General features: G+C 42.0%; 1 protein-coding gene across 1 annotated transcript in view; it reads right to left on the bottom strand.

The window, feature by feature from the left end:
* The window catches only part of LTBP4 (latent transforming growth factor beta binding protein 4), a 343,681-nt gene that overhangs the window by 33,815 nt on the left and 286,184 nt on the right, over positions 1-23,682 (bottom strand). Inside the window, exons 15-22 of the mRNA XM_077482606.1 lie at positions 22,771-22,896; positions 19,621-19,746; positions 17,530-17,658; positions 14,317-14,442; positions 10,524-10,643; positions 10,288-10,413; positions 8,637-8,762; positions 651-773 (exon numbers count right to left, since the gene is read on the bottom strand). Coding sequence (XP_077338732.1) covers positions 651-773; positions 8,637-8,762; positions 10,288-10,413; positions 10,524-10,643; positions 14,317-14,442; positions 17,530-17,658; positions 19,621-19,746; positions 22,771-22,896 — 1,002 coding nt within the window. The remainder of the gene's footprint in view (positions 1-650; positions 774-8,636; positions 8,763-10,287; positions 10,414-10,523; positions 10,644-14,316; positions 14,443-17,529; positions 17,659-19,620; positions 19,747-22,770; positions 22,897-23,682) is intronic.

The following is a 23,682-nucleotide window of genomic DNA, read 5'->3' as shown; positions in this document are numbered from 1 at the left end:
ACCCTCCACCTCCAGCCACTCGTGTGCATGGTACACTGGTACCCCTAGCTGCCTATGCTGCTGCTCGCCATATGTAGAGGGGGCTGCATGGGCCCCCTGCATCACAGGGCCCAGTTGCGGTCACGACTGCTGCACCCCCTATAGTTACGCCCCTGGTTTGGTCTGAACCCACGTGTGGACCAAATTTCGCTTCTTCAGAGGTTCAGAGAACCAAGCCAAACCTCTTGCTTTAGCAGGAAGTAAAGCAATTAGGAGCGGTATAACTATCATAGCAGCTCCTTTAAGGCTGGTTGCTAGAAAGTTGGTGGACGCCAGTGTCCTAACATCCAGTGAGTTATCCCTGCCCATAGGTAAAAAACAAGAAAAACAAATGAGGTCCCCGCAAAATCCATACCAGATCCTTATCTGAACATGCAGCCTGGTACATGTTCCTCAGAGCAGTAGCCAGCCCCCCCTCCATGTCATTTGTCTGCCAATCCCTATTAGCCTAGAAAATGGCCATTACAGTCCGCTCCCATTTAGTTCAGTGGTGTTAGGATTTGGCACACAAACGTCAATGAAATTTGGTAAATCCACCTGGAACCTAAACCAGGTAGGTTTGGCTCATTACTATTGACCATCATTAATATAAAGAATCTGCCCAACTCTACCTGCACAGTTGACTTTGTCTGCAGTGGCTCGAAGTCCTGTAGGGCAAGCACATTGGAATGACCCAACAGTATTAGTACACCGGCCCCCTTGGCAGAATGTTCCCTGCAGACATTCATCCTTGTCTGGTCAGGAAAGAAAAGAACACTTTTAATGAACAAATCACAAATTGAAAGGTATCAACATTTCCTATCTACAGCCTCTGCCATTTATTTTTTATAACACTGACAAATTTGATATTAGCTTTAGAGGGTACCTTTCATATTAGTCCCTGCTCCTTTTAGGGCTGATTTACATCTATGCATTGCGGCAAAGCATGTGATGGCAACACGTTACATCGATTTTGAATTTCACCCCAACCCCACTAAAGCAAGACACGTGCTTTGCAGAGTGTTGTAAAACATGACCACGGACCATAGTACAATGCAGCGACAAGTCCAATTTTTGGGACTGCATTAATGAAATGAGGATTAACGCATAATGCACTTGCATTATTTGCACTGCACAAATACACTATACTGCCAAAAGTATTGAGACACCTGCCTTTACACATGTGAACTTTAATGGCATCCCAGTCTTAGTCTGTAGGGTTCAATATTGAGTTCGCCCACCCTTTGCAGCTATAACAGCTTCAACTCTTCTGGGAAGGCTGTCCACAAGGTTTAGGAGTGTGTCTATGGGAATGTGTGACCATTCTTCCAGAAATGCATTTGTGAGGTCAGGCACTGATGTGGACAAGAAGGCCTGGCTCACAGTCTCCACTCTAATTCATCCCAAAGGTGTTCTATCGGGTTGAGGTCAGGACTCTGTGCAGGCCAGGCAAGTTCCTCTACCCCAAACTCACTCATCCACACTATATTGCTAAACGTATTGGGCCACTCTTCCAAATCATTTGGTGGAGGGGGGATTATGGTGTGGGGTTGTTTTTCAGGCGTTGTGCTTGGTCCTTTAGTTCCAGTGAAGGGAGCTCTTAAGGAATCAGCATGCCAAGAAATTTTGGACAATTTCATGCTCCCAACTATGAGGGAACATTTTGGGGATGGTGCCTTCCTGTTCTCACATGACTGCACGCCAGTGCACAAAGCAAGGTCCAAAAATACATGGATGAGTGAGTTTGGGGTGGAGGAATTTGACTGGCCTGCACAGAGTCCTGACTTCAACCCAATAGAACACCTTTGCGAGGAATTCGAGTGGAGACTGCGAGCCAGGCCAACATCAGTGTCTGACCTCACAAATTCGCTTCTGGAAGAATGGTCAAACATTCCCATAGACACACTCCTAAACCTTGTGGACAGCCTTCCCAGAAGAGTTGAAGCTGTTATAGCAGCAAAAGGTGGGCCAACTCTATATTGAACCCCACAGACTAAGACTGGGATGCCATTACGTCCCAATACCTTTGGCAATATAGTGTATATATGAGCTTCCTATAGTTTTCTGAGTACACAGACACACACAATAACCTAGCATATATGTTTGGATTCTAGAAGGCTAAAGAAGCACCTAAAGGGAACTATCTCCAACATGAGGTAGGTTCTAACCCTTAGCCACCATTAATTCTCTGTTATGTACTAGTGTACTGAGCTTTCTACTATTATTCTAAATTTGGAAATACATTTGCAGTGAGCCTTGAAAACCTCTGAAAGCTTTGCTCCAACCAAAATATTCTGCTTCTATGTTCCTGTCTAATGCCCCATACACACGATCGGAATTTTGGTCGGAAAAAGCTCTGATGGTTTTCCCAACGGAATTTCCAATGGGATTTCGCTCAAGCTGTCTTGCATACACATGGTCACACCAAATTCCAACCGTCAAGAACGCGGTGATGTACAATGGGACTAAAAATAGGAAGTTCAATAGCCAGTAGCCCATAGCTTTCATCTCGTAGTTGAATGTGAGCATGCGTGAGTTTTTGCACGTCGGAATTGCATACACACAAACGGATTTTCAGATACCAACTTTTTCCCACCGAAAAATTGAGAACATGCTTTCAATCTTTTGCTGGCTGAAATTCGGCCAGCAAAAGTCAGATGGAGCATAGACACAGTCACATTTTCCCGACCAAAAGCTCTCATTGGTCTTTTGCTGGCCGAATTTCCGATCGTGTGTACGTGGCCTAAGTGTACGTTTTGAGTGCTCCTGCCCAACTTTGCATTTTCCAGCAAGTTTTCTGCATTCCACATAATGTAAAACAAATAAGTAGAACCTTTAAGAGAAAAACAGTGTATCCAAATACTTCTATGCTAGATGTCAGATACTGTTGTTCTCAACAGTTACGCCTAGTTCGGGAGGCAGACCTCAACTGTGACCTAATAAAATGCTGAGCGACTGGCGTCTCTGTTTGTGTATTATCTCACTTTGTTAAACTTAACAATATCTTTTTTGTTTTACTGCTGGAAAACAATTATTCATCTGCATTAAAACTTGTGTTTTTGATTACTAAAGGCATCTTTGGGAAAATTTGGAAACTACACCCTGATGTGAAAACCTGACATGTTACGCCCCAGTTTTTTTTTACTTTTTAGTTAGTACTGCACTCTTAACTATTACTATAAGCAAAATGTAATTCATATTGAAAATGGTTTTGGTACGTAAATAGTGCACCACATCCCCTAGATCACCAGTGCCACCCAAGCCAATTCTGGCATTTCTCTCCTACATGTAAAAAAATCATCATTTTATTTGCTAGAAAATTACTCAGAACCCCCAAACAATATATATATATATATAGTGAATAAAAAAAATAAGAAAAACACAATATATAAATATAAATATATATATATATATATATATATATATATATATATATATATATATATATACACACACCTTGTTTGTATAATGTAAAAAATAATGTTATCCCAAGTAAATAGATGCCAAGCATATCACGTTTTAAAATTGCGCACACTCTTGGAATAGTGCAAAACTACAGTACTTAAAAATCTCCATTTGAGACTCTTAGAAAAGTCCCCACATCTCTCCTCCATGCTGGAAAGCCCGAGGTACAAAAAAAATTAAATTAATTGATCTCAGGTTTTCCAGCAAAAAAAAAAGAAATGGAAGTGTATATCTCTGCCAGAGCTGGAAGTAATGTCATGATGTCGCTTTTATCTTCCGACGGTCATAGCAATGGCCAGGAACTTTCTGGTCCACAGCCAGTTCTATGGTAAACCACCGGCGGATTAATTCTCTGGCTCTGGATAACCCCTCCCATTGCCTGTAAAAGCAATCAAGCGGCTAACCAGGCACTAAGATGGCTTTTTTACACTGTAGGGAATCGCCGACTGAAAAAAAAAGATATCTGGATGATACCTGTAGCTGCACCCATCATCCTGATTTCTCCACTCAAAGTACTGTAAATGACATCATATGACGTCTACCCGGGGGAAGTGGTTAAAGTGGTGATAGCAATTTCCCAGGAAAAAAAGATTTACACACATTATAGATGTAGCGCTGGTATTTTCAATACAGATGCTATTATTTTTGTAAATTTAAAGAGGGATTTCACTGTAAAAAAAATTATTAAAAGCTAGCAGCTACAAATACTGCAGCTGCTGACTTTTAATAAATGGACACTCACCTGTCTCAGGATCCAGCGATGCCGGCAGTGAAGGAATCAGGAAGGGAAGCATTGCGGCTTCACTTCCCAGTTCCCTACTGCGCATGCGCAAGTCGTGCAGCGCAATAAGAATGGTCCGCGCTGTCTCTGTCGTGTGTGTCCCAGCAGACAGCGCGCTGGGACAGGAAGAGGCATAGACTCCCGTGGGAGTCTATGCCCGGAAGTGGGTGCAAATACCTGTCTTAGACAGGTATCTGCACCCCCCTTCCCCCTGAAAGGTGGCAACTGTGACACCGGAGGGGGTAGGGTTCCGATGAGCGGAAGTTCCACTTTAGGGTGGAACCCCGCTTTAAGTTTGTCTGAAGCTGCAGTTTGGCTCATTATTATGACTAATTATGTCAAAGTTCTGGTTTCTGTAACAGTTCAGCTGGGAAGTGCTAGTTTCCACTTGGCCGTGGGTGTCGCTGTCACCACCGGTAAGCGTTGGAAATGCAACAGGCTGAGTGCATTGGGTATCCCTTTTACTCAGAAACAGCCCAGTGGGAGTGGTTCACCCACTGTGCATTCTGGTTAAGGGTACTTAAGGTACAGGTGCCATATTTTTGGGGTTTGTTATCCCGACCTCATGGCCCTCCTGGCCTGAGGTGTGTGCTGCCTTTCTCTAAGTCTCGGGCCGGCTGGCCCGAGGCTTTTCAACTGAAAGGGTGGGCCCAAAAGCCTTGGGTCAGGAGAGGACCAAGCAACAAGGTTGGTATCTCTGGAAGAGCCTGGAGACTCAGTTGGAGGACGCATCCCGGGTCACCTATCACACAGTACCGCCGGATTGGCTGAAAGAAACTGGTACTGTGCGACAACTCTTTAACAACAAGTTGCTGGTTGTGCTTTCCTCTGGCAGAGGATTGCACAACGATTCCATTGAATTGGCAAGTCTGTGGCAGAGACTTTGTTCGAGCATCTCATCCGCTGCTAGGTCAGTGAGAGAGGCCTATCCAGTGGTTGCCAGATTGAGCCTGTGGAAGCTGTTTGTCCTCTGGATCAAGGAAATACCTCTAACCCGCAATTACAAGGTACCTGAATCCCCCTAACCCTCTATCCCTCTATTGCAAAATTCATGTTCTTTCAAAGAAATCTTTGGAAAAAGGACTAAGTGTCGGAGCTAACATTCTTTAATCCCCTCTACAACGGGACCGCTAAGATGGACACAGTGAACAGGTGAGGTAACGGTAAGCCCAACAAAAACCAACAGCTCCTTCGGGGGTTAGTGCTACATAGATATTTTAACATTGTTAAAAAAAATAAAATGCACCTTCTGCTCAAGTACATTATCTAATGATCCAGTATGTATAGTAAAAATAAATTTTACATGGCCCTCACCACCCAGCATATATACAGTACCCTGGATTGTGAAAAATCACCAGCATAACATCAATGAACATATTCTATACAGAGGAGAGAATGTACTCTCAAAATGTAGATAGATTTCTGTGATTTTGGGGGCATGGCCCAATGTGTTTTGTGGGAAAAGGTTCTTCAGGAGACCAAGGTAAAGAAAATACTGTATATATAACACTGTATGACTAGGCGTTGATTGGCACTGTGTGGTGCAGGACCCAATGGGAGAAGGAAAGCCAACAAGAGTGGACCCAGGAAAGAGGGGCGGACATCAAGAGGTTCAGAGGCTGACTTGATCTCCTGTTCAGTGTTAAGGAGGTCCCATATAATCAGATGTAAAGAATATTAGACATACAGTCTTTCCATTAAACAGCAGTAAAATATCTCTCCCATGGGCTGGAAACCATCACGTTTTTTCTTTTTTTTTTTGTTATATAAAAACAGTCCAATTTATTGTACATTGTTAAAAGATTTATGTGCACTTTACATACAGTACATTGTCTAATGATCCAGTATGCATTGTGAAAATAGGCGACGAGAGGGGGGGGTGTAGAGGTAGAGGTAGTCAGCATGGAAGTCCAGAGGGGAGTATTGGGGGCATTAGTGGTAGGTTGACAAAAGCATATAAATCCGAGGTAAGTATAGTAACAAGTCCTAGTTGCAATCTCGGAACACCCAATAAAAGGATAGTATGCGACCGGTCTAAACTACGTGGTATGTTAATCAATGGCAGGAGCCTGGCGGACAAGATGGGTGAACTAGAGATACTGTTGTACGAAGAGGATTTGGATTTTGTGGGGATTTCAGAGACTTGGTTCAACAGCTCTCATGATCGGCAATGCCAAGCTGCTGCAAGCAAAGCAAACAGAATATTGGCATGCATTAAAAAAAGGATTAACTCCAGGTATAAAGTGATAATTCTACCACTCTACAAGAATCTGGTCTGGCCGCACCTAGAGTATGCTGTCCAGTTCTGGGCACCAGTCCTCAGGAAGGATGTACTGGAAATGGAGCGAGTACAAAGAAGGGCAACAAAGCTAACAAAGGGTGTGGAAAATATTACTTATGAAGAAAGGTTGCGAGCACTGAATTTATTCTCTCTGTAGAAGAGACGCTTGAGAGGGGATATGATTTCAATTTACAAATACCATACTGGTGACTCCACTATAGGGATAAAACTTTTTTGCGGAAGGGAGTTTAACAAGACACGTGGCCACTCATTAGAATTAGAAGAAAAAAGGTTTAACCTTAAACTACGTAGAGGGTTCTTTACTGTAAGAGTGGCAAGGATGTGGAATTCCCTTCCACAGGCAGTGGTCTCAGTGGGGGGCATCTATAGTTTAAAAAAACTATTAGATAAGCACTTGAACGACCGCTACATAAAGGGATATACAACGTAATACTGACATATAATCACACACATAGGTTGGACTTGATGGACTTGTGTCTTTTTTCAACCTCACCTACTATGTAACTATGTAACATGGCCCATATAGCTTACGATACATCTTCTCAACAAGGCCAAAGCTTACATTCCAGGAGAATTGAAACAAACATCCCCCTCGACCCCCAAAAAAACCCACACAACTCAACATGTTTTACAACTAAATTTGCTTTTATCACGGATGATAATTGTGTCAGTGCCTAATGCACATGTTTTTATTATTACTTTGTTTGCACTAAGCACTGGCACGTTTTGGCACAATTATCACCCCTAATGAAGCCCAAATGTTGGGTTATGTTTTTTTTTTTTTTTTTTAATAAGGAGACTTAAGGAGAAAAATAGCAGAGACTTGTTCTAAACAGATTTTGCAGCATAAAGGAAAAAAAAATAGTCTTAATGGAAATATGGTTAAAGCTGGCAAATTAAAGGTATATCTGAGACTCCACTAATTTTCTTTTTGGAGAGAAAAGATAGGAAATAAGGATGGAAAACACAAATATACATTATATTGCCAAAAGTATTAGGACACCTGTCTTTACAGGCACATGAACTTTAATGGCATCTCAGTCTTAGTCCATAGGGTTGAATACTGCATTCGCCCACCTTTTGCAGCTATAACAGCTTCAACTCTTCTGAGTAGGCTGTCCACAAGGTTTAGGAGTGTGTGTATGGGAATGTTTGACCATTTTTCCAGACAACAGAGGAACTTTATCTGTTTTTCTTTGGTGTTAAAACCTTCCATAATTGTTCAATTACACTCTGGTATTTACCTATTCTAATATGCTGTAAGTAATTGCTTACTCTCCATTTGCTCTCATTTGATGGCCTTTGGTGTATGCCTTATGGATTTCAATACAGAGAAAAAAAACACCAGGCCATGGTGCTAACAATTGTCATTTGTCTGCTTCTTAGGTGTGTACTTCCTTGCGGTATGATGGGAAGGGGGCAAATATAATTAAGGTAGCACACAAAATAGATACGACATAAAAATATCTACAGGAAACTCTCAAAATATAGGAAGAAAATTTGACCAAAAATGGAGTCCACAAGTGTGTAGAAGACAAAAACTATAATAACATTTAAAAGCCTTCAAGAGCAAATGTACAATTTCAAATACCTGGTGTCTACCATTAGCATACGATAGAAGGAGAGACGTTGAAGTCAACTGCAGAATAGCTGTAATATCAGGACATTATAGGACAAGGGTTTTATTGGGAAGGACACAGGCAAAATAACTACCGTAAGTTGGCTGTACATCAGATTTTCTTATCACTACGCATACCTACAGCTGTGATTCATGGCAATCTTGAGTTGAATTCAGTTGGTGGAGATACCCTACCTCTGGCAAATTGGACAGAAGGCTAAATGGGACAAGTATGCTATCCATCAGGTAGAAACTGGATGTGACATAAAAAAGTGACAGACTAGAGCATATGAGTGGAGGATCAACGCTGAAGAAGCATCAGACAACCATGGTGTGAACTTAGACCAAGCAATGACATCTAGAAATTGAGTGACCTTGTGTATTTTACACACCCCTGACACTACAAAGTACAAGGATGAAATAAGGAAAGGTTTAAAAAAAATTGATCATACCAACACATGACGATCCATCAGGACTGGTGACAAAGCCCTCTGCACACACACATCTATAGGAGCCCTCAGTGTTCTGGCATTCACCACGTGGAAAACAGTATTCCCCTTCCAAGCATTCATTAATGTCTGTAGCAAACCAAGTTAAAGGTTAATACAATAGCCATATATGAAGGAACATCCGCAAGAGAGGAATGTTATTGTTGCAAAGAAACTACTAATACATCCAGAAGGAAGGTAATATTGTATTAGGATGTAGGACCTTGTTTTTTGGCCCAGTAATTAGCCCCATGGTATGGCTCTGTATAAAGCTACTGTATGTCCTCACAACTCATGGTGTTATTTCTTTTGCAAGTGCAAGGCCTCGTTCAGGCATGGCTCCACCTTGTCATTTCCGAACTAGGGATATAGCGTATAGATGGACTTTAGTGTGTGGGTTATTTAGTTGGAACCATTCAGTATCGTGGAGGAAACTGAGAACTTCTCCTTTTTGTGTGAACCCAGCACAGTGTTACAATGTAGGCTTGGGTTAGCCTGAAGCAAGCATTCGTTCCCCTTAGAAGAAAGCAGGATCTGCTCCCTGATGGAAGGTAAGACAAACCCATGGCATCCCTCTTTGTGAAGAGGGCTGGGACATGTTCTGCTATATGGTGTGGGCACAGGTCACTCTTCCCTTGAAGACCATTTATAACTCTTGCATTAGGCATGTGCCAATGTTACCTGGAATGACTGTTGTTCTATTAAGCGTTACCACAGTAAACTTGGAACTTTTCTAAAGTGTGGCATTGGCAAGATTAAATAAAAGCGGTAGGTGCTTTTACAGCAAGTTGTGCCAAAACTGTACTTTAGGGCATAGCAGTCCACTTTTATTAAATAAACTCAAGGTTCACATGCACATTATTTGCACATGTAGGGGTTTCTCCCACACATAATCCAAACAATGAAAATACCGAGCCACCTGGCTCGTTTGTTGGCAGCTCCGCTGCTCCTTTTACCAGTCCCTCTGACTGTGGTGTCTGGTAATCCTGTATTACTTTTGCTCTCTTAGCATTTAGTTGCAGCATCCTGCTGCACGGCTCACTTCTGGCCTATGGATTGGGGTTCTCTTGACACCCTGATAGGAGCCGACCTGACTCCTGGAGTGAGACTTCCTGTCTCCTGGCGCCTGGTTGGGGCACCTCTGACACCTCTGTGAGACCCTCTGTCTCTTGGCTTGTGGCCTAAATGCAAATCCTGTGCCACGTTTTCCTATATTCTCACAGTGACAGGACCTCTCACTGGCATGGATCTCTTATGAATGTGTGTAATGGGTAATTACTCTTGTGCAAGAATTTACACCATGCAAAGGAACTACAGAGTGACACATCAGTCGCCCAATTAAAGCTTGGAAAGAACTAAACCCACAGCCTTAGACCATGCTACATAACAAAATAAAATTTTCAGCTTAATACACCAGAAACATTACAGTTACCCAAGACCATATCTTCTTCATGTTCAAATACTTTATGAGAAGTGGAAAAGTAGTCAGATTCCATATGTCATTTTACTAGCCAACTAGGATAATAACAGCAAAACTCTTCATGCTACTCTTCTACAATTCCTTTTCTCTACCTTTTGTAAAACCACCCTGTATGCCATTAATAGTTGGTCTAACCTGTACACCGAGTTCCATCGCTGTTCAGACGGAAGCCTGGCACACATTCGCATTTGAAAGAGCCGTCAGTGTTGATACATTTTCCACTAGGCCCACAAGTGGATTCGGTCTGACACTCATTGATATCTAGACAGAGAGGCACATAAAAGAACTGTTTGTCCCCATCACTTCAATGACAAAACTAGAAAGCTCTTTAGTCTTAGTCTGCCCCAAGACATCAATAATCATGTCCTTACCCACACAACGCCGGTTCTGGAGTCTGTACCCGAGGCGGCACTGGCGACATTGAAATGACCCTGGTGTATTGACACACTCTTGACCAGCGCAGGCTCCAGGATTCTCACACTCATTGATGTCTGTTAGAGGAAATGGAACATTACACTGATAATTGTTTCCATGAAAGATGGTTCATAGTTTCAATCCACGTGCAAATAAACCTTCAGAAAATGTAAAAGAAAAAATCCTGATTTGTGCGTCTATTTATGTGTTTTTCAATTAATAAGGTTATGGTTTATGTATAGACAAACTTTTTTTGGGTTTGGATGAAGTGAGGAAGGGTTTAAATCCCTGTCAATTTTTTTTCTGTCTGTGCCTCGTTTGGGCGATTTCTCGTATAAAATCCTGTCATGGAGAAGCAACAGGAAGTGGGAGAAATCTTTGAAAAGCGAAGGAAATTTTTCTCACCTAAACAGGTGTTCGCATTAGAAGATTTACACTTACTTCTTGCGCTGGTGACAACTGTAAAATCCTGGATTTATGATCACTTTCTGTCTTGTTGACAATGGTGACCAGCACAATAAGAGAGGCTGAATCTCATCAGAGACAGAAATAAAAGACTTTCTAGGGGTTCTAATTCTTCCCCAATTTATTCAACTATATAAAAATGTTTTGGGTATACATACACTTGGCATACAACATATCACTTGTTTTAGAGTTCCTAGTGCAGTGATGGCGAACATTGGCACCCCAGATGTTTTGATGTTTTGGAACTACATTTCCCATGGTGCCCAACTACACTGCAGAGTGCATGACCATCATGGGAAATGTAGTTCCAAAACATCTGGGGTGCCAAGGTTCGCCATGACTGTCCTAGTGCCAGAAGTGATTACCTTCTCTAGCCAGTGTGGCATGTATACTATACCGTCCCCCCCCCCCCCCCCCCCCCCGAATTCACCCTTTTTTCCATCTTGCTCCTCTAATAAGCACCATCAAACTGAGATTGACCATTATTGGGGTAGGTCAACTGAGGAGTTAACCCTTCACACACACATGGTATATACAACCAACTGTTTTAATGGAAACGCTTTTAAAAATGTCTATCACAGGAATGTAACAGGTTTTACAGTATGGTAGTTTCTTCAGAGGGGTAGAATTATTTAATTTCCAGTTGAAGCACTCAGAGATTCAGCTTAACAATATTTAAATATTGTATAATGTAAAGTTAAGAAAACACTGCAATACATATTTACAGAAAAAAATATTACAAAAAAGGCATACTCAACAAAGAAATACCGGTTTAAAAGTGAAGCACACTTAAGTAGGGTCCACTTGGTCTTTGGTACAGTGCAAAGTTTGGATTATTTGAGGAGTATATCCTATCTGATGTTGCAAGAGTCACTTGTCCTTATAGAGTGACTTTTAGTATTCCTACGTAGTGTTCCTATATTAAAATGAGATCTGCCAGCTGCTCATTCAGCTACCTTTCGTGTCCCCCAGCCAGAGTGGTGCAGAGCTACCGTACCCAATCAATAGGTCTGAGGGGTATTGTTGGTGTGCTGGAGTGTTTTATAGTGCCCAGCAAAAACCCCCCTTTGTGTTAACTATTCTGGGCAATTCTGTATTTTCATAAGATAAGGGCTCACACTAAAACCAGCATATCAATTATCAGGCGAAACATGGCATAGAAAGTATATGGTGTATATTTCTCCTAGGAGGTCTAATCGGTCTTACCAGCCTTCTGGACCTTGTAATATAGCTGTGTTTGGTGTCTGAGTTGTATCTACTTCTACATTAAGGTAGGAAGGAAACTCCTTTCCATAGAAATTATGGAATATATATGATGTTTGGCTATAGGGGGTTCAGCTATGGGTCAATATCCCAGCTTCACAGATGTGTACTCCAAGACTGCACAACAGTGTTCATTTTGGCAGCAAATTTCAATTTAGTTTTAGTCTTAGGACTCTTAGGACTCCCATTTTAGTCTTCTGCAGTTGTTTTAGTTTTAGTCGTATTTAGTCAACTAAATCTCCAGTACATTTTAGTCAACTAAAATAAATTTAGTAAATAATAAATGTAGTCAATTAAAACTGATTTTAATCATCTAAAATCTAATGGGTGTAGTTAAATTATAATGCATTATTTAAGTATTTCTCTACAATTTCCAAACTCATTATGTACTGCTGGATTGAAAAATCTAATGTTATTATTTATGATATTAAGGTGTGAACATGCAATGCTGACCAGTGTTCATTTTTACATCAAATTTCAATTTAGTTTTAGTCTTAGTCTTTTGACTAAAATGGCATTTTAGTTCCATTTTAGTTTTAGTTGTGTTTTAGTCATCTCAGTCATTTTAGTTTTAATAATATTGTAGTCGACTAAAAGGGTATTAAGTTAGTCGACTAAAATGTTTTAGTCGGTTTTACTCGACGAAATTAACATTGCTGCACCTCAGACCATTTACAACCTGACCATTTATCACAGGGCTTCATCTGAAGGTCTTCAAAGATCCAGGACTAATTAAGGTTTATGATGCCTCTGTGTTACTTAACCGACTGTTTTTTGTTAAATGTGCTGACTACCAGGGCTAGTTAAGTAAATGCAGGAGATTTTAGGTCTTGTACCAGGTTTTGAATGAGGGTGACATAATTCAGACCAGCTTCCCCATTCTCCCTAAAGAGTTTGGGGATTTTCAGGCTTTACTTTTATCACATTCGTCACTCACTGTGACACTGAGTAAAAGGCTGAAGGAGACTGTTCCTCTATGAAATGCTTGCCATGTAAATTCTGTTGAAGAAGAAATTCCACTTTGACAGCACTTATGTGGGCAGTCTAGGGTCAATTATATGTTATATGTCAATACGAGTCCTTTGACGGAAAATCTGAGTTATTAACCTCCCTGACGGTAATCCCGAGTCTGGCTCGGGTTAGGATTTTACTATCATAAGCGGTAACCCCGAGCCAGACTCGGGATCGCATCGCTGGATACAGGGAGGACACAGGGAGAAGTTACTTACCTTGTCCCCTGGATCCAGCGATGTCCTCCGCGCTGTGTGATCGAGCTGTCCTCCGCTCGATTCACACAGTGCCCGAATGCCGCCGAGCTCCGTTCCCTCCGACGTTATGGTGCACGGGAGCAGAGATCAGCGCCAAATTCAAAAAAGTTAAAATACACAAAACACACACAGTACTGTAATCTTACAGATTACAGTACTGTATGAAAAAAATTACACACCCCCTTTGTCCCTAGTGGTCTGTCCAATGCCCTGCGTGCACTTTTATATTATAAATACAGTTTTTTCTGCCTGGAATTTGGAGATTGTCCATAGCAACCAAAAAGTGTCCCTTTATGTCAAAAGTGATTTTAGACCAACTAAAAAACAACGATAATAATTTAGAATCACTTGCAGAATTGAGGGACAGCGATTTGTGGGGAAATTCGTCATCAAACACTAAATCTAATGACAGCGACAATTCTGCAAATGAGCAAATTTCAGTGTTTTTGGATTTGATTACATTATTGAATCATTTTTATTATTATTTATTATATTATAAACTTTATCATACCCGGGATGTCTTCTAGACTCTGGTTTGAACAGATTTAAGAGAGTTATTCCTAAGAATTACAGGACTACAATATAAAACGCCAAATTTCCATGCAAAATAATTGTACCGCTTTCAGCACCTAAAACCAAAATGAATCATACCGCCAGGGAGGTTAAGGCATACATTTTATACATCTTCATCACTAAATGTAGAAGTAAGTCTTAGATGTGCCAATGGCAATAAGACTTGACCATATAACCTTACCAATGCAGTCATTGCTTTGTGGATTCAGCCTGTAACCAACAGGACAAGAGCAGCGGAAACTGCCAGGAGTGTTTAGGCATCTGCCTGATCCACAAGGACGTGGTGTTTGTCGACACTCATCGATGTCTGTAGGAGGAACACTGTGTTAATGTGGTTGGAATTATTAAGGGATAACTGTGGTCTAAACAAAACATATTCTAAAGTCTTGAGTCCTGTGTAAGCTATGACTAGCAGCAATGTAAAACTTAAAACAGTATTTCAGGTTTAATTTCACTTTAAATAGTTTGTTTGGGCCAAGGTGGGACAAACAAACTATTTTCCATTACAGAAGGATTTGGCCGCTGTATGTACCATAATGGACTGTACATTAGTAGCATTATCTTCATACACTAAACAGCATTGTTTTTCCAGCAGCAATACAGGTGTTAGCCCTTCTTTCACCAGTATGAAAGAGAGTGTGGCCAAGTATTTCTCCACCATTCAAGGAGAAGCCTTGTATTTTTATGAATGAATACAAAGCTTCCTCTGACTGTTTATGTTGGAAATTGTGACTCAAACCCCCCACTTCTCCATCTTGACCAATCAGAGTAAGCCTTGTATTTATTGATAGAAAAATAAGGCTTCTACTGGATGGTGGAGGAGCATTCAGCACTATTCTCTTTAATTCCATCAACATATAGGAAGTTGAACCTACTGCTGCCAGAACACAGCACCACTTACTGTATGAAGCTAATGCTACTATAATCTATTACAGCAGACACAGCGGCCGCATTGTTTTTTAATGGAAACAGCTGTCCCAGGCAAACTATTTAATGTGTAATTCAACCTGGAATACCACTATAAGCTGGTCATATGCTGCTCAAACCTTGTCCAATACCTGCAAAGTTGTCCAAAATGTGAGCTGATGGGTTGTCCTGTAGGCACCACGTGACTTACCAAACTTCAATGAAAAAATGTAAGGAGCCAGGTGGTAAATTGTTGACTGAACAATGACTGTGTCTAGTCAGATGCAGTAAATGAATACCATTGACTGCATCTGCTGCAGTCTGAATACCATAGCAATCAGGGAAGATGTTTAGTATGGATGGAAAAACCTATACATCTATGACTAGCCTTATGCCCCGTACACGCGGTCCGAAAATCAGACAACAGACCATCCGAGGTTACTAAGGTTAAGAAAATTATATGACAGGACAAAAATACGGAAGTGGTGTAATGATTTGTAGTGTATTTGTATTGTATTTTCGGACCACAACCGTACTGACTAAAGGAAAATCATATAAACTGGTACCGGACGAGGAAAATTTTCATGTTTGCACCATAATATCAGATAAACTGTCATGATCAGCTATCGAAAGCTGTGTACTAATGATCAGATTATCGTACAATCGATTCTAAAGCAGTACTTTTCATACGATTTTTGGATCTTGTGTACAGGCCACTAGACTGGGCTTCTTTTTCTCCTCTTATGAGATGAAAACAAAGATAAGTATAGGCTGCTGGAGGCCAGCTTTAAAGAGGAAGTAAACCCTGATGGGTTTACTTCCTCTTTGATTCCCTGCAAAGGTAAAGCATAATGGACTACTATGCATCGCATAGTAGTCCATTATGTGTCACTTACCTGACACAGGAGCCAGCGAAGTCACCGCTGTCCCCTGTAGTCTGGATCATCCATCTTCTCGGTGGGTCTCGCTGCTCTGCCGCTGTCATTTGACGAAGCCGCGATTACGTCACTACCGCGCATGCGCACGGGAGCCGCCACTCGTGGCATATCGCCGTTGACAGCAGCGCGCTCAGTGCGCCTGCGCGCCGCTGTCTACAGCGCATGCACCGTAGACAGCGGTGCCTGTGTTTTGGCAAATATCTCCTAAACCGTGTAGGTTTAGGAGATATTTCTTGGACCTACAGGTAAGCCTTAATCTAGGCTTACCTGTAGGTCAAAGTGGTTTGTAAGGCCGCGTACACACGGGCGGACTGTCTGTCCAACTTAGTTTCAGCGGACAGTCCGCTCGTGTGTGGGCTTCAGCGGACTTTTTCAGCGGACAGTCTGGCGGACTAAGTCTTTCGGAATTTCCGTAATATTGTCCGTCCAACTTTGGTTTCAGCGGACAGTCCGCTCGTGAGTAGGCAAGTTGGACGGACTAAGTATGGCGCATGCTCAGAAAGGATTTACACGGCCGAAGGTTGCATTGCAGTGTATTGGACGTCGTATTTCTAGTCCCGTCGTACGTGCTGTACACGTCATCGCGCAAGCTTTCAGCGGACTGTCTGTTCATCATGTGTGGTCAAGTCCGTTCATTCAAAAGTAGGACGGACTGTCTGTCGGATTGTCTGACGGACTTAGTTGGCCAGACAGTCCGCCCGTGTGTACGCGGCCTTAGTCTTTCGGAATTTCCGTAATATTGTCCGTCCAACTTTGGTTTCAGCGGACAGTCCGCTCGTGAGTAGGCAAGTTGGACGGACTAAGTATGGCGCATGCTCAGAAAGGATTTACACGGCCGAAGGTTGCATTGCAGTGTATTGGACGTCGTATTTCTAGTCCCGTCGTACGTGCTGTACACGTCATCGCGCAAGCTTTCAACGGACTGTCTGTTCATCGTGTGTGGTCAAGTCCGTTCATTCAAAAGTAGGACGGACTGTCTGTCGGATTGTCTGACGGACTTAGTTGGCCAGACAGTCCGCCCGTGTGTACGCGACCTAAGGGTTTACAACCACTTTAAAGTGAACCTGTTGCTTTTCCCAGCATAAAGGATGCTCTGATTCATTTTAAGTTACCTATCTTATTTTATTTTACAGAGGACTCATGAGACACATATATGTACATTTATAATGCATGTAAAATACCATACTACAGTATATAAGTCAAATTAATGTTCCTAATAAATCATGATGTTTTAGGTATCTGCAAACATTTCAGATTATACTGTATATATTTTTCTTTGATCTTTTGTTTGTAACTGAAAACTGCTTCACACTTCATTGGATTGCCTTATCTCAGCTGTATCCAATTTAGTTCAATTATATACTGTCTTCTTGTTTCTGGATTTAAACATCAGATCGTATAGTATACTGTAGTATTAATGGATGCAATGGTTTACAAAACCTATAATTGTTAGGTTAAAAATATCCTTTGTGCTGAGTCTTAATAAATTAATTTAAATTAATTTCAGGGTCTAGTTTAACCTCTTCAGTACCATTTATAATCACACTCACCTTGGCAGTCGGTGCCCTGTGCATTGGCGGTATACCCTGGCAGACAGACGCAGCGGTAACTTCCAGGTGTGTTCTCACATCGGCCATTCAGACACAGGCGTCTTGGAGTCAGGCGGCACTCATCAATGTCTACAAAGATAGGGGGAAAATTATTCTAACGTGATTTAATATTACACCAAGCATAGCGCCTCCTGTAATTACCTGCGGTACTGAGCTATTATGTTTTATAGAACAACTCCGCTAAGTACTGTCTGCATCTAAGCTAACCCTATAAATATTGCCACAGTGCAATTTGAGTAAAATAACAAGCCATCAAGGGGTTATTCTTTTTCCATCTAATTGTATTAATACTCATCCACATGTAAAAGAGTAAAAAAACAAAAACGGAAAGATCTAAAGAACTTTGCTATTAGAAACTATCAGGGCTTTTTTCTCAGAGAATAGATGCAGGTACTTAACCTCCCTCCTCCCCCGGGGGGGAAAGAAGTAAAGTGACACGACTTGCACATCACACAGAGTTCAGGGCTAAGGAGTGTGTATTACACAGGGTGCAGGGCTAAGGATGGTGTGTTATAAAGGTGGCAGGGCTGAGGAGTGAATGTTGCACAAGGTGTCCATATTGCATAGGTCACAGTGCCCAGGAGTCAATATCACATAGAGTGCAGGACTCAGCGGTGTATGTTGCATAGGGAACAGAGCTCAGGAGTACAAATCAGAAGTGCATATTGCACAGGGTGCAGGGCTCAGGAGTCCAAATCAAGTAGGCTGCAGGACTCAGTACTTTTTATCACCTAGGGTGCAGGGCTCAGGAGTCTGTATCGTGTAGGGTGCAGGGCTCAGCAGTCCAAATCGCATAGAATGCAGGGCTCAGGAGTCCATATTGCATAGGGTGCCGAGTTCAGACATTTGTATTGCATAGTGTGCAGGGCTCAGGACTGCATGTTGCACAGGGTTCAGAGTTTAGGGGTCTGTATCACATAGAGCAGTGATTCTCGACTAGGGTTCCTCCAGAGGTTGTTAGGGGTTCCTTTAGCATTGGGCAATTTCTGCCTCTCAGATAAGTTCCCACTGACTCCATTGATCTTTTTAGCTATCTGTAAGGAGGTAATTCTTCCCAATGACCACAAGTGTAAGGACCATTCTTCTTACTGACCATCACACTAATGTATCATGAGTTGTAGATTTCAAATTTTTAGCAGGGGTTCTTCAAGACCGGAGAACTATTTCAAGGGTTCCTCTGCATTGAAAATGTTGAGAAAGGCTGACATAGAGTGCAGGACTTAGCAGTGTATGTTGCATACGGAACAGAGCCCAGGAGTACATGTTGCACAGGATGCAGGGTTCATAAGTACATAATGCACAGGGTACAGACCCAGGAGTCCATATCACATAGAGTGCAGGGCTTAGGAGTGCATCTTGCACCAGGAGCAGATCTCATGAGTGCATGTTGCACAGAGTGCACAGGTTAGAAGCGCATATTGCACAGGGTACAGGGTTCAGGAGTCTGTATCGTGTAGGGTGCAGGACTTAATACTCTGTATAGCCTAGGCTGCAGGGTTCAGGAGTCCGTATCATGCAGGGTGCAGGGCTCAGTTCATTTTATATAAGATGCGGGGCTCAGAAATCTGTAACGCATATAGTGCAAGGCTCAAGAGTCCTTATTGAATAGGGTGCAGGGCTCAGGATTCCTTATAGTATTGGGTGCAGGGCTCAGAAGTACAGACTGCAGGGCTCAGGAGTATGTATTTTATAGTGCAGTGGTCATCAACCCTGTCCTCGGGGCCCACTAACAGGCAAGGTTTGCAAGATAACTGAAATACATCTCAGGTGATATAATTTGCTGCTCAGTGATTGCAGTATTCTAGTCTGCATCTCCCCAAGGTAATACATAAAACCTGGCCTGTTAGTGGGCCCTGAGGACAGGGTTGATGACCACTGTTATAGGGCAAAGGGTTTAGGAGTGCATATTGCTTAAGACATAGATATAGGTAGCACACAGACGAGTGTACACATCTTACCTTACTTCTCAGTAATTTAGTCATGGTTTTTGTTAAAATTAAAAACAGCATACTTTAGTAGCAGGTACATTACCTACACACGCTTTGCTCTGTGCGTTAAGGCTGAAACCCGATGGGCAGACACACCGGTAACTGCCAGGCGTGTTCTCGCACCTTCCATTGGTGCAGAGTTGTTGTCCGCTGTTACACTCATCGATGTCTGGAAGGAAGATTCAGCCGGTCAGAGAGTTTCATTACACCAAGCAACGTACAAAGCTCTGTGTCATAACGCCAGATGTGCGAATGATTACTGTTAGCTAGTAAAAAGATGAACTCAAATTTTTCTAAAAGCCAGAGCTGTTTTTCATGGTTGTTTATAAATGACGGGCCATTGGGGTTATTCAATAAAGAAGAGTAACAGACCATGCCCGGCGCAGTCCCCCACCAAAATAAAGTAAAACACCTTGTTTCCTATCAGGTTAGTGCATTTGGTGGTGTGCACTGAAAAATAGTACAGCAGGCTTTATCTCTTTCAGCACAGTGCGGTACAACACAAACCACTGTCTCCGCACTGTGATGTGGCCAACAGAACTTTTTCAAATGACAATTTTATGACATTTCAATACAGATTGCATAAAAAAGTAAACAGTGTGATGTGCCGGGATCGATGCATCAGCACCGCTGTCATCCTAACACCCACCAGCCACTGCGTTCTAGCGCAGCTACCGCTGTGAACAGCCCTGAAATCTGATTGGTTAACCTGATTTTCTGCACAGGGCAAATATCTAATCTCTAATGTATTATATGCTTACATCTCTGACGTTTTTTACAGTTACCTTATGTATGTGTGTGTCTGTTATGTATATATTTGCTACTGTGAAAAAAGCTAACAAAGAAAAATAATGCATTTTAGATGGATAACATCATACTCAGATCAATTTTATGTACATTTTCTGGCACTCTAAACTGACCTCAATATGATGTCTTAAAGTGTCACTAAACTCACATCATAAAAACTATCAATAAATGGTGTATTACATGCTGTTCAGACTGGGTTCACACCTATGCGAATTGGATGCAGGTTTCACCGCATCCAATTTGCATTGTAGGAGATTGTGACTGACTCTCTCCTTTTTTTTATTTTTATTTTTTTATCATTTCTATTTTATTTTAACAAAGGAAAATGAACAGCCTCTTCCATAATTAACATACATCATCTGTACAAGAGCAACCAACAACATTACATTGATTTCAATATCGTTTAACTATGAAGTTAAATTTGGGGGAATATAAAAAAAATAGGAAATATCTCTATCTAACTCTCTATGGAGCTGGTTCCCATATCTCCGCTGCGGCTCAGATGCAAATTTGCACAGGGGTCCTGTGCGTCTTTTGGTCCATTTCAGGTCCGAATTCAGGCCAAAAATTTGGGCTGATATCGGATCTGAAATGGTGAACGGGGACGCACCGAACCCCTGCTGGGAGCTGCATGCGGCAATAGTGTGACCCCAGCCTCATATTCACTCAGTCACTATGAAGTTCATTTTCTGTATTCTGCAAAAAACCTGGTTGATCCTGCTGCTCTCTATCTCCCCCTTTTGTCCATGTTCCCACTGCAGCTAGGGATTTTGCATCTGTGGTGTGAACTCTGCACATGCTCAGTTTTCAGTGAATTTCTTTGCTGAGCATTTCCTCCCTATCACGTCTGAGCAGTCCATGTGACTATAGAGTCACACATGTGGGTGTATACACAGTAGTAAATGACAGCCCACTCCCTCCCTCCTCCACGCCCACTAACCAGCTAAACACAATGGGGGCGGGATATTACATGTAAATTAATGGAGGCTTCACCTCTCTTACTCTAAGACACAGGCTGGAGAGGCGTGACTGGCAGAAATCTGCCCACACCATGTTATTTCCACAAAATAATAAAGATTTGTTTTCAAATATATATTAATATGATGATTTCAAACAGTTTTTTGATATTAATTGTTTATTTTTATTCCAAAGGCTGTTTTTTTTTTTAAACATGTGACCAGCAGCAGATGACTAGAAGCTCCTCCTGCTTATATTTCCCTGCAAACAGAATGGGAAAAATCTGTGTCCTCTGTATATCCATTAGGAAAAACTTACTTAGGTTTTTTTTTTTTTTTATTAAAATAATTACAGTGCCATCATCCATGTATACAGTGGAAATAGCAGGGACAGTGTAAATTAAACAGCGTGTGTTTAGAATCAGTTTAAATATCACAAAGATATCTAATTATCAAATATAATAACTCTATGCAGACTTCTAGAATTAAAAAATTTTGCTTGGCTGGCCTGTATAGCGTTAAACTGGCCTTTACCTTTGCAACATTTGACTGCCTTTTAGTAACCGGGCAGAGATTTGCTCTGTGGGGGCCTTGTTTTCCGTCTCCCATCCGATTAAAAACAGAAGTAGAAGGCAAGCAAATTTCCCACTCCAGTTTCTAATTCCCACATTGTCACCGGTATCAGGGGCTGGTTCCTTGTAGTCATTGACCACTAAGAATGACTCTGCAACAGTTCCAAAAGTAAGGGGGGGTGGGGACTGCTAACTGTACTGATTGCCTTAAATCCATTTATTCACTAGTCCAGGGGTTTCCAAACTTTCTTAGACAAAGGGCCAGTTTATTGTCCTTCAGACATTAAGGGGGCCGGACTGTGGTCAGAGGTAATAAAAAATGCTCCAGTGTCAGTGGGAGTAAACAATGTCCCATCATTAGTTTTAGTGGGAGGAATGGTGCCCCATTGTTGGCATCAGTGGGAGGAATGGTGCCCCATCATTGGTATCAGTGAATGGAATAGTGCTGCCTTGAGGACCAGATAAAGGCAAGCAAAGGGCCACATCCGGCTGTAGTTTGGAGACCACTGCACTAGTCCAACAAACAGACTAGTCCATCCTGTGATTAAACTCCTTCTGGAGTGAAGCGCATTGAAGTGTTTGTACCTAAGGTTGGATTGCTCTGGCTCTGTTTGTTGGGCTGATGAACAAATGCATTTGAGTCGATCAGTACAGCGAGCACATCCACTTTTCTTGAACAGAAGCTGCCAATTTTACATCTGGCTGCAGTTAGCATTGTTCCTGAATGCCTGGCAGCCACTGTTCTACCACCCCTCAAAAAGCAATCAATCACGGCTTACTTTTCAGAGTGGCGGCAAGAGCTGTCACAGGTTTGAACCCATACTTGAATTCAGATTGGAAATAATGTGAACATCTCACCTGTACACTCTGTGCCTTGTGGATTGGTGCTGAAACCTGCAGAGCATGCGCATCGGTAACTGCCCATGGTGTTCTCACATCGTCCATTGGCACAAGGGCTCGGCCTTTGCCGACATTCATCCATGTCTGGGTGAAGAAAAAGAAGTCAATGTTGTGCTATCTCATTGGTGCAATTTCTTCATTACCAGATTCACAAAGCCTAAATCGAACAATAATTTATATTTTTAACAGAGCCTCGTTTAAGGCAAAACTTCATAATTGTCATGAATCGGACACGGTAAGACATGGTAGTGAAATAATCTGCAGAACTTAGCACAAAGTATGTATTATATATTATTATATTGTGTTATATAATAATATATTATATTAAATGTATTATATTTTATGACAGCCAAGAAACCTTAAAGGGGTTGTAAAGGTTCATGCTTTTTCACCATCTATGCATTAAGGTGAAAAAACATCCGATGATTAGCGCCCCCCAGCCCCCCCCCCCATTTACTTACGTGAGCCCTTGAAAGTCCAGCGTCGTGAATGCACTGGCTTCTCGACTGGGCTTCTCGGCTCATTCATTGGACGATTGATAGCAGAGCAGCCATTGGCTCCCACTGCTGTCAATGAAATCAATGACGCGGTGCACCGGGGGGCGGAGTCGAGTGATACAGTCGGCGGCTATAGCTTGGGAGAGCGCTTCCCAGAACGGTGGTTGCCTGATGTGGGGAGGAGCCGAAACAGCTGCTGAGGGACCCCAGAAGACAAGGATCAGGGCCACTTTGTGCAAAACAAGCTGCACAGTGGAAGTAAGTATGACATGTTTGTTATTTTTTTTCTTTTTAAAGGAACCTTTACAACCCCTTTAAGGATTTAGAGAAGATCTGTCAAGAAGAGTGGACCAAAATCCCTCCTGAGATGTGT

This window comes from Lithobates pipiens, unplaced genomic scaffold, assembly GCF_037356315.1.
Source record: "Lithobates pipiens isolate NorthernLeopardFrog02 unplaced genomic scaffold, aLitPip1_a1.2 Scaffold_1, whole genome shotgun sequence".
Taxonomy (NCBI): Eukaryota; Metazoa; Chordata; class Amphibia; order Anura; family Ranidae; genus Lithobates; species Lithobates pipiens.
The sequence above is the reverse complement of the archived record's forward strand: the minus strand, read 5'-3'. Positions and strand labels throughout refer to the sequence as shown.